Source organism: Canis lupus, chromosome 6 (genome assembly GCF_048164855.1).
Source record: "Canis lupus baileyi chromosome 6, mCanLup2.hap1, whole genome shotgun sequence".
Lineage (NCBI taxonomy): Eukaryota > Metazoa > Chordata > Mammalia > Carnivora > Canidae > Canis > Canis lupus.
The window spans coordinates 66,979,637-66,991,651 of record NC_132843.1 but is presented as its reverse complement, the minus strand read 5'-3'; the positions used below and the strand labels follow the sequence as shown (position 1 = coordinate 66,991,651).

The following is a 12,015-nucleotide window of genomic DNA, read 5'->3' as shown; positions in this document are numbered from 1 at the left end:
GCCTTGATATTTGTATCAAATATTCATGGCCTTGACCTATCAAGTCCACTACTAGGATTTATTTTAAGAAAAAAAAAAAAAAGAAAAAGAAAACAATATAAAGAGGGCGCCTGGCTGGCTCAGTTGGTAGAGCATGCAACTCTTGATTGTAGGGTTGTGAATTAGAGTCCCACGTTGCATGTGGAGATTACTTAAAAACAAAATCTTAAAAAAAAAATGTTGGGATCCCTGGGTGGCTCAGCGGTTTAGTGCCATCTTCAGCTCAGGGTGTGATCCTGGAGTCCTAGGATTGAGTCCCTCATCGGGCTTCCTGCATGGAGCCTGCTTCTCCCTCCGCCTGTGTCTCTGCCTCTCTCTCTCTCTGTCTGTCTCATGAATAGATAAATAAAATCTTAAAAAAAAAAAAAAAGTGTTAATGTAAAGTAAAATATATGCCCCACCAAAAAAAGCAAAGATGTACACTGCAAGGTTATTTATAATATGAAAGAAATATAGAAATAAGCACTATGTCCAAACAAGAGAGTAGTAACTCAGATTAAACCCAGACTAATATGCCATTTCTTTTAAGGGTCTATTTCAGGGTCATACAATGGCTAGAGAAAACATGTAAAACTGTTAACAGTGATTATTTCTAGGGAGTGGGGAATTACAGAATGAGGGAGCATTTTCACCTTTCTCATATGGCAAAATTATTTGCATTTTAAAAACAGGTATGGATTTCCTTTAATTTAAAAAAATAAAAATGCTTATGATTGCTTAACAGTATGATCACTCTAAAAATACAACTATTATGCGTTACGAAAATGAGAAAATATAACAAAGTTCTGTGTTTATTATTTTGAGCTTTGGTTTCTTTTCCTTTTTTTTCCTCTTATGACTTTCTTCTAATTTTCTTTAATGAACATGTATTACTTTAAGGAAATATATATTTTAAAACTTCCAGTTTTTAAAGTTTCTGCTTAATAAAATATGTGTGTGTGTGTGGGCAGGGGGCAGTTAGCCCTGATGGCTGTGACTTCTCCAATTGCTGTGCAGTATTCATCCTGTGTGTGGCCACAGCAGCAGGTAAGGTGCCCAGCTTTCACTTCCACAGGATGGCATTTTTTCTACATAGGTTAAAAGCTGTGAGATACCACACAACAGATTACTTCTTATTAGGGTTTGGAATTTTAAGCTAAGTTACTGACCAGTTTAATAAGGGTATTCTATCATAATCCATCAGGCCAAAACCATAATCAATTATTTTCTCTCTAACACGTGAAGTTTAGAACCGGCAGACAAGAAACACCTAGCACCAATATAATTTGGTTCATCTGCCAAAAGAACAATAAATATCCGTTATTTACACTCTTGTTCTCATTTCAGAGTGTCCTCTGAAATCACTGAATGGGACAACTATATATCCCAGTACTTCCCACTCAGAAGTCTCATGTGCCAATGTCCTCTGTGCTCAGACCGCACACACCTCACCCTTTTTAGTTAATCATATCTGTCTTATGATGAAACATAAACAATTCTTGGGTTGGAACAAGTTTTTTTTCCTCCCCAGGGGGGTGTATAGTTCTCCTTGCCTTTAAAAAGTTAAAGTTAGAGAATGTCTGTGAGGAACATTTAGTTGATAATATGTCAAGCCTAGAGAGGCTAAGTGACTTGCCATGATGAAATTTATTAAGGTCACAGATGAGCCTAGAACTTAGGTTCCCTAGCAGTTCATTCCCTGTGTCCCTCTTGTCATACACTGCAAAACCTTCCTCTACTAGGTTAAAATGAGATCACTTCTGGTACATATTTTCACAACAGAAAAACTGCAAATGTAAATCACTGATGAGTAGGTAACTCCAAAATGTAAAAATGATTACTTCAAAAATATCAAAGGCTGGGATCCCTGGGTGGCGCAGCGGTTTGGCACCTGCCTTTGGCCCAGGGCACGATCCTGGAGACCCGGGATCGAATCCCACGTTGGGCTCCCGGTGCATGGAGTCTGCTTCTCCCTCTGCCTATGTCTCTGCCCCCCACCCCTCTCTCTCTCTGTGTGTGTGACTATCATAAATAAATAAAAATTAAAAAAAATATCAAAGGCTATATTAACACACAAAAAAAAGTATATTTTCCTTTCTTCAGTAAAAACTGCGAGCAAAACTTAGGACAAACCTAGGACAAATGGTACAACCTTAAAAGACATTTGGGGAAACATACATAAACAAGACTCTTGAAACAAGGGAGGCTTCTAAAAGCAAAACCAAGGATCCCTGGGTGGCTCAGCGGTTTAACGCCTGTCTTTGGCCCAGGGCCTGATCCTGGAGTCCCGGGATCGAGTCCCATGTCGGGCTCCTGGCATGGAGCCTGCTTTTCCCTCCTCCTGTGTCTCTGCCTCTCTCTCTCTCTCTCTCTATGTCTATCATGAATAAATAAATAAATAAATCTTTAAAAAAAAATAAAAGCAAAACCAATGAATGTTCATTGAAAAGAAAAACAAGACGTAATTCTTCAGAGAAAACAACCACATACACACAAATGTACAATGTATCGCTGACTCTCCTGCCTAAGAAGGAGAAAGCACAACTGGCATCAATTGTGGATCAAAATGTATTCTTTTTGGAGCAACTAAATGAAAACCTCCTGATAATGGTTAACAATGGTTAATGGTTATGTAAACTCCATAATCTTGTGATACACAAATCCCAAAATCGGAGCTTGGTCTTAAGTCTCCTTTCCCCAATCTGCTCACTTTCTGATCCCACTCTAGCTCCTCCAACTAGAACCCAGAGATCTCTGTATATGAAGGCTGCTTAGCTAACTGCAATAATATTCAATCAACACATGGTGCTTTAAAAAGAAAATCAAGTTAGCATCATTACTACCTCCTTCTCTTTTTACAGAGTTTCAATTAGAATTTATTAAAACAAGATCAGCAAAAGCTCAGTTAGGTACTGTTAACCTATAACCAGCAAACAAGAACAGCTTCCCCCAAAGGGGTCATAATTAAAACAAGAATGATTAAAAACTGTATAATGCTCAGTTGGATTATACAGTTAAGTATGAAAAATATATATATATATAGTTAACTATGATTTAGAAGACTTCAACTCTAAAAGGACTACAACACTATGAAAGATGGACTGGATTTAAAATATTTCTTTCAAAGAATGTACTTGAAAAAACCTTTTCAAGTATTAGAAAATGAACTTTGGTTTCTACTTCTAATTATACCAACTTAACTTATAATACATTTACCTCTGAATTTCAATTTGCAAAGTACTATCTTGCAAAAGGAACAAATACAATGACTGAATTCAGGAATATATGCTTCACTGCAAGGTGCCACTTAAATACCAGCCTCTACATTAGTGTGTTTCGTGGGATGCCTGGGTGGCCCAGTGGTTGAGCATCTGCCTTTGGCTGAGGGTGTGATCCCAGGATCCAGGATAGAGTCCCACATCGGGCCCCCTGTAGGGAGCCTGCTTCTCCCTCTGCCTATGTCTCTGCCTCTTTCTCTCTCTCTCATGAATAAATAAATAAATCTTAAAAAAAAAAAAAAGTATCTTTCAGAAAATCTATTACAAAAAATTTAAAAAGCAAACTATATTTATAAAATAATTGGGAATATATCTTATTAGAATAAGGGGCTTTCTTATCAGAATAGCATTCTGAACTGGCAAGCAATTAGGAGTGTCTAACCCAAATGCTCAGTGTATAGAGATGATGTACCTAGGTCCAAAAAGGTTACTGGCCCATTAAAGTGTGGGCTTATTTAACAATAATTTAGATATATGTATATAGAAAGGCAACTAATGAATAAAAGAAGAAACAAGAATTAGTTAAAGTTCAGTGATAACCTACCATTTGAAATAATTTCAAAAGGAAATCACATGACATAAAGTCTTTGGCAAACACATACTAAGGTTCCTGCCTAAGATGACTCCTAAAAAGCCATATGTTAGCGCTGGTATGATCCCAAGTTTCTTTATTCAAGGAAGCTGCTTTCTAGTACATATGTTAAAGACAGCTGGTTCTCTTACATCTAGTTATGCTAATCAAATGGCTTAGCCATATAGTTTCAAAATACAAACATATCTCAAGGAGACGAGATTTGACTTAAATTATATTTTCTCTTAGGTTTTTTTATTTTTTTAAACAATAGGTTATTAGCTCTATAATTTGCAACTAAAGACTTGTTCAGTTGGATTTTACATTCTGATGGATGCTTGCTCTGGACAGCTCCCGAAAGGCTGTCAAGCAGTTGTATATGGAAATGTCAGTAACATGGGTTGCAAAAGTTCCAGAAACAATTCAGATGGTGGAAGAGGCCGCTATCCAAACCCGGTAAGAGTCACTCTTCACAATGTAAAGTGATTACCAATCAATCAAGAAACCAAATGGTTTCTACAATAGTAATTCTTCCTTTTGTCCAAAAATACAGTATACCAAGAAGTAACAAGGCAAAGAGATCACTGGTTTGGAGGAAGGACAGCCAAGGAAAGTAACCTCCCCAAAGCCAGTCATCTACTCTCATTTTTGCTCTAAGAAATAAGCCTGACAATACTAAAAACAAGTTTCTTTATTTGAATCAGAGAAACTGTGAGGGATATTGGCATTTCATTCATACTAAAAAGCAGTTTCAGAGTTAAACCTACTAGTTTACAATTAAGAAAAAGTTCTGAGAAGAGTAGCTATGTCTTGCACAAATAACACATTAGATCATATTTCTTACCCTGACAACCTGCCGAGTACTTGTGATGAAGGTTTTTCTTATACTCAATTCAGTCGCATCGAGGTTGAATTTTCTAGGGTTTGCTTCAACTATGCGTGGGTCAAAAAGTCAAGGGAAAGCAATTTTATCATTAGAAGCCTAACAACAACATCATGTTAAACCACAAAATCTCTCAGAGGCAAGCAACAGTATCCAGCTTAAATGTTTTCTTAAGACATAGTCAACTTGCCACACATCATTCTCAAACCTTCTCCTCCCACCACTATGAGGATCTCTGTGCCTCCAAATGGAGAAGACCCACTGGGTTAGGAAACACAGCCTCTGCTGAGTTCACTAGGAATCCATGGCTGGCTGACTACAGCTGAATTACACTCTCCCAGACACCTGCCAGCATTTGGTAGCTACTCTTTTCTGACTATAGACTACCTTTCCCAGGACAGCTTCGCATGCCTTTTTCATCTGCTATTCCAAACCACTCTACTCATGTCAAGAAGCTAACCCTGCTTATTAATCCAGAGGCTGAGGCTTCTTCTGGCGTACAACACAATGATTCAACAATCTCACACATTATTCAGTGCTCATTATGATAAGGGTACTCTTAATCCCCAAATGTACAAACTGAAGTCATTATTTAAGTAGCTATATCAAGTTTATCTGAGAAGGACAAAATTCAATTTTTCTTTCAACATTCTCCTAATCTCCTCACTCCCAGTCTGGTCCTGCCGCCCCCTGTCAGATACTCGCATGGCTCTCTGGTCTTTTCTCTTATAGTCTGCTAAATATATAGCGTTATTTGATCAATGTCTGTTCCCCTGTCCTTTGAGCTCCTCGCCACTCCCCACCATCTGGTCTGTGAGGGCTGGTATACTGTTTTGCCTTAATCCAATCTCAGGGACACCTGGGTGGCTCAGTGGTTGACTGTCTGCTTTCGGCTTAGATGGTGATCCTGGGGACCTGGGATCGAGTCTTGCATCGGACTCCCATGGGGAGCCTGCATCTCCGTCTGCCTAGGTCTCTGGCTCTCTCTGTGTCACATGAATAAATAAAATCTTAAAAAAAAAAAATCCAATCTCAGTATCTAACAAAATATCTAGCCTGTGGTACACGCAATGATTATTTGCTGAATGAATGATGAATACACAGGCATATCTCATTTTATTGTACTTCGTTTTACTGCGCTTAGCAGACACTGGTTTGTTTTGTTTTGTTTTTTACAAATCGAAGGCTTCTGGCAACCTTGTGTCGAACAAGTCTATCGGTGTCATTTTTCCAATAGCATTCGCTCACTTCATGCCCCTGTGTGACATTTTGGTAATTCTCTCAGTATTTCAAGCTTTTTCATTATTGTAGTTGTTATGGTGATCTGATTGATTGTGACTCACTGAAAGCTTAGATGATGACTAGGAATTTTTTAGCAATGAAGTATTTTTTTTTAAAGATTTTAAGTAATCTCTACACCCAACGTGGGGCTTGAGCTTATAACACCAAGATCAAGAGTCACATGCTCTACCTACTGACTAAGCCAGCCAAGTGCCCCAGTAATAAAGTATTTTTAAATTAAGATATATATATATATATATATATATATATATATATATATATATATATATATATATATAAACACACTTTTTGGATGAAATACTATTGCACTTAACAAACTACAGTATAGTGTTGACACAACTTTTAATATGCACCAGGAAACCCAAAAAATTCACTTGAATTGCTTTACCACGATACTCAACTTTACTGCTATGGTCTGTAGCCAAACTCGCACTATCTCCAAGGTGTGCATGGATCTGCTAACACTGCTGCCCCTTTTCTCTCACAATTTTCTGTGTCCCCAATTTTCTTCTCTTCCCTCCATCTCAAGTATCTCCCTGTACCTGTGCTTCTGATTCTACCCTCTCATTTTGCTCCACTAATTTTTAACAACCTACTTTTTAAATAATTTAAAAAGCATCTAGGATCACTATGATTAACAGAAATATAAAGATTATGCCCTCCACACATCAACTCTATATGAACCTGAAAAGCTGGTTTCCTAGATTGCACTTATAGAGAGAACAAGAGAGAATTGAGAATATGCAACTGGCAGATCTTCAAAATTTGTGATTAACTGGAATTTTTCCACCTGAAGAAAAATGCTATGGTTCTCTGGTTCATCAGTTAGGTCAGTGGACATAGTGAACACCAACAGCATGACTTAACGTAACAGATCTACTTTTACTAAGTGCAGTTTCATGATACAAAATGCCTCTCTGATGGACAGTGGCATTGTAACATCACTTCTTGAACAGGAAAAAAGTCCACAAAAGGATTTTCTTTTGGTTCCTAATTAACAAGGTAGGACACTGGTCTGTATTCACGTCTATGTAATAATGACTGCTGACACTCACAGAAGCTCACTGTGTAGCAGGCACCACACTTACCTGCTAACCTTGCAACAACCCTATGAGACAGGTACTACGATTACCCTAACTTTCTACCAAGGAGGAAACTGAAGCAGAGAGCAACGTGCCCAGAGTCATACAGTCAGTAACTGGTGTCGCCAGGACTTGAACACACAGTCTGACTTCAGGGTCCGAGCTTATAACCACTGCACTATATAATGTCTTACAGTGCCGGATTTATCACACACCATAGATGAATGTGGCCCCTATGCCTTCGTTTACTAGGCAATTATTCCAAGTGTGGCATGATACAAATAAGAGCAACATCAATCAATTATAAAAGGAAATATCTAATTGATGTACTTGAGACATCTTGAGAAAAACTTGTTCACTTGTAAACTTGTTCTGTTTACCCCAAAGGCATAGGCACCATAGAAAAGGATATTGATGGTCTCATCAAGGTCCTCCAAATCCCATTCTATACTCCGGAGATTGTTTCTCAGCTCATTGGTGGTCCAGTCGATTTCTTCCCTCGTTGCTGTAGAGGGATCTTGGAGGAGCTCTGTCCATCTCTGAAATAATCCCTGGGCAGTGTTGACTGCTTTCTGTACCTCTCTGTAATCAAGGTGAAGGGAAAGGACAGAAATCACAGACAACATGTTCCATGAACAAGTTAACTACTGCCTGACGTAAGTTAACACTTATGATCATATACCATATTCAGCAACTACCATTCCCAAAAGTGTTTTCTGAGCTTTAGAGAAAGCTCCTCCCGGACAAATATCAAAGTTCAACCCTTTAAAAATAACTGTATTATATTCTAAACTGATCTTGGAATAAAATAGTCATTATTTAAGTAGCTATTTCAAATTTATTTCGGAAGGACAAAATTTAATTTTTCTCTCAACAGACTATACTTAAAAAGTCACATAAGAAGCAATCCTACAAATTAACTGAAGTGCCACATTAACATTAACATATGCTGCCATTTGGTGTGATAGTAATTTATATTCATATGAACAAATCCTAACACAGCTTTCCTTTTCTTGGGGAGCGAGGGGTGGTGTGGGTGAAAAGGGTAGAAGAAGGGTTACTTACGTAGCTAGTCTTTCAGAAGGGAAGTATTTTATTTTATTATTATTTTTTAATAATAAATTTATTTTTTATTGGTGTTCAATTTGCCAACATACAGAATAACACCCAGTGCTCATCCTGTCAAGTGCCCCCCTCAGTGCCCGCCACCCAGTCACCCCCACCTCCCGCCCTCCTCCCCTTCCACCACTCCTAGTTCGTTTCCCAGAGTTAGGAGTCTTCCATATTCTGTCTCCCTTTCTGATATTTCCTACCCATTTCTTCTCCCTTCCCCTCTATTCCCTTTCACTATTATTTATATTCAAATAAATGAGACCATATAATGTTTGTCCTTCTCTGATTGACTTATTTCACTCAGCATAATACCCTCCAGTTCCATCCACATCGAAGCAAATGGTGGGTATTTGTCATTTCTAATGGCTGAGTAATATTCCATTGTATACATAAAGCACATCTTCTTTATCAGAAGGGAAGTATTTTAATCTGAGACTTAATTTTTTTTTAATTCCAGTATAGTTAACATACAGTATTAGGTGAGTTTCAGGTATACAATACAGTGATTCAAAAATTTCATACATTACTCCGTGCTCATCATGGTAAGTATACTCCTAATCCCCATCACCTTTTTCACCCATCCCCCCATCTACCTCCCCTCTGGTGACCATCAGTTTGTTCTCCATAGTCAATGAGTCTGTTTCTTGATTTGTCTTTTTCTCTGCTGCCCATTTGTTTCGTAAATTCCACATATGAGTGAAATCGTATGGTATTTGTCTTTCTCTCACTGACTTATTTCACTTAGCATTATATCCTCTAGCTCTATCCATGTTGTTCTCCAAATGGCAAGATTTCATTTCTTTTTTGGCTACATCATGTTTCATTGTGTGTGTGTGTGTGTATGTGTATATACACACCACATCTTCTTTACCCATTCATCTATCAATGGATACTTGGGCTGCTTCTGTATCTTGGTTATTGTAAATAATGCTACAATAAACATAAGGGTACATGTAACCCTTTAAATTACTGTATTTGTATTTTTTTAGTAAATATCTAGTAGTGCAATTCCTGGGTGGTTGGGTAGTCCTATTTTTGAGGAACTGCTATACTGTTTTCCACAGTGGCTACACCAATTTGCACTCCCACCAGCAGTGCATGAGGGTTCATATTTCTTTGCATCCTCGCTAACACTTGTTTCTTGCGTTTTTGGTTTTAGCCATTCTGACAGGTGTGAGGTAATATCTCATTGTAGTTTTGATTTGCATTTCCCTGATGATGAGTGATGTTGAACATCTTTTCATGTGTCCCTTGGCCATCCATATGTCTTCTTTGGAGAAACGCCTGCTCATGTCTTCTGCTCATTTTTAATTGGTTTTTGGGGGGTGTTGAGCTGTATCAATCTTTTATATATTTTGGACACTAACCCTTTATCAGATATGTCATTTGTAAATATTTTTTCCCATTCAGCAGCTTGTCTTTAATCTGAGACATTTTTAAATCCAAAATCTCACTAGAAGATTTTCTAATATTATAGCTTTAAACATATATAGGTATACAACATACATATAGCAAATGAGTGTGTTTCTGGCTTAGAAAAATTAAACTAGGCCATTAAATGGTATGATTGAGAATGCTTTCAAATTAGATATAGCCACAAGGCTTTAAAAATTTTCTCCATTTCCATTCTCAAGGCTTGGGAGAACAAATATTGCCAAAATGTCTATACTACCCAAAGCAACCTACACATTAAGTGGTATCCCTAACAAACTACCAACAGTATTTTTCAGATAGAACAAACAATCCTAAAATGTATATGGAACCACAAAAGAGCCCACATAGCCAAAGCAATCTTGAAAAAGCAAAACAGGGGCACCTGGGTGTTGCTCAGTCCTTGAGTATCTGCCTTTGTCTCAAGTGATCCAGGCCGGGGTCCTGGGATCAATTCCCCCCCCCCCCAACCCCCCCACCACACACACACATAGGGCTCCCTATAGGGAGCCTGCTTCTCCCTCTGCCTAAGTCTCTGCCTCTCTCTGTGACCCTCATGAATAAATAAGTAAAATCTTTAAAAGAAAAAAGAAAAACAAAGCCAGAGGCCTCACAATTCTGGACTTCAAGCTATATTACAAAGCTGTAGCTATCAACAGAAAAAATATGATACTGGCACAAAAATAGACACAGAGATCAATGGAACAGAATAGAAAACCCAGAATGGACCCACAAGTATATGGTCAACTAATCTCTGACAAAGCAGGAAAGAATATCCAATGGGAAAAAAGACAGTCTCTTCCACAAATGGTGTTGGGAAAACTGGACAGCAACATGCAGAAGAATGAAACTGGGCCACTTTCTTACACTATACACAAAAACAAATTCAAGATGAGTAAAAGACCTAAATGTGAGAGAGAAAATCATCATAATCCTAGAGAACACAGGCAGCAACCTCTTTGATATTGGCCATAGCAACTTCTTACTAGGTATGTCTCCTGAGGCAGGAGAAGCAAAAACAAACTACTGGGACTTTATCAAAATAAAAAGCTTCTGCAAAGCTAAGGAAACAATTAACAAAACTAAAAAGCAACCTTCAGAATGGGAGGAGATATTTGCAAGTGACATATCTGATAAAGGGTTAGTATCCAAAATCTATAAAGAACTTAACAAACTCAATACCCAAAAAACAAATAATCCCGTTAAGAAATGGGCAGAAGACATGAATAGACATTTTCCAGAGAAGACATACAGATGGCCAACAGACACATGAAAAGATGCTCAACATCACTCATCATCAAGAAAACACCTCAAAATTACAAGGAGATATCACCTCACACCAGCCAAAATGGCTAAAATTAACAACACAGGAAACAATAGATGTTGGTGAGGATGTGGAGAAAGGGGAACCCTCATCCTCTGTTGGCAGGAATGCAAACTGGTGCAGCCAATCTGGAAACAGTATGGAGGTTCCTCAAAAAAGTTAAAAATACAACTACCCTAAAATCCAGCAATTACACTACTAGGTATTTACCCAAAGGATACAAAAATACTAATTTGAAGGGTTACATGCACCCTGATGTTTTATAGCAGCATTATCAACAATATCCAAATTATGGAAAAAGCCCAAGTGTCCATCAACTGATGAATGGATAAAGAAGATACACAGATACACATACAGAGGAATATTACTCAACCATAAAAAGAATGAAATCTGTCATTTGACTTGAATGGAGCTAGAGAGTGTTACGCTAAGCAAAGTTAGAAAAAGACAAATACTATATGATTTCATTCATATGTGGAATTTAAGAAACAAAAAAAAGGAACATGGGTTGATGGGGAAGAGAGGAAAACCAAGAAGCAGACTCTTAACTGTAGAGAACACACTGATGGTTACCAGTGGGGAGATGGGGGAGGAGAGATTTGGGTTGAACAGGTGATGGGATGAAGGACACTTGTCCTGATGAGCACCCAGTGATGTATAGAAGTGTTGAATCATTCAATTCTATACCTAAAACTAGTATTATACTGTAGATTAACTGAAATTTAAATTAAAACTCGGAAAAAGAAATAAATAAAAGTGAGATTAAAAAAAAAAAAAAAAGACCAACCACTCTTGAGGTAGCATTCTATATTGGCGTAGTGAGAATGACACTGTAACTTTTTGAAAATGCAAATAAAGATAGACACAGAAAAGAAAAAAAAAAATCTGGCCTTCTAACAATGGGTCTATAGCCACAATTTAAATGTTATAATTGAATACTACTGCATATAAAAGCCAAAAAGGAATCATTTTGTAACCGTATGGTCTCTTGTGTACAAAGATAATCTTCATGC

The 12,015-nt window shown here is 37.7% G+C and overlaps 1 protein-coding gene across 4 annotated transcripts in view; it reads right to left on the bottom strand.

Moving 5' to 3' along the window:
* Positions 1-12,015, bottom strand: part of STX6 (syntaxin 6) — a 53,276-nt gene that overhangs the window by 23,960 nt on the left and 17,301 nt on the right. For all 4 annotated transcript variants that reach the window (XR_012033138.1, XM_072831021.1, XM_072831020.1 and 1 more), the window contains exons 2-3: positions 7,547-7,716; positions 4,712-4,806 (exon numbers count right to left, since the gene is read on the bottom strand). Coding sequence is in view for 3 of the 4 variants with exons in the window: in XM_072831021.1 (XP_072687122.1) it covers positions 4,712-4,806; positions 7,547-7,716 (265 nt within the window). In the remaining variant the exon portion in view is untranslated. The remainder of the gene's footprint in view (positions 1-4,711; positions 4,807-7,546; positions 7,717-12,015) is intronic.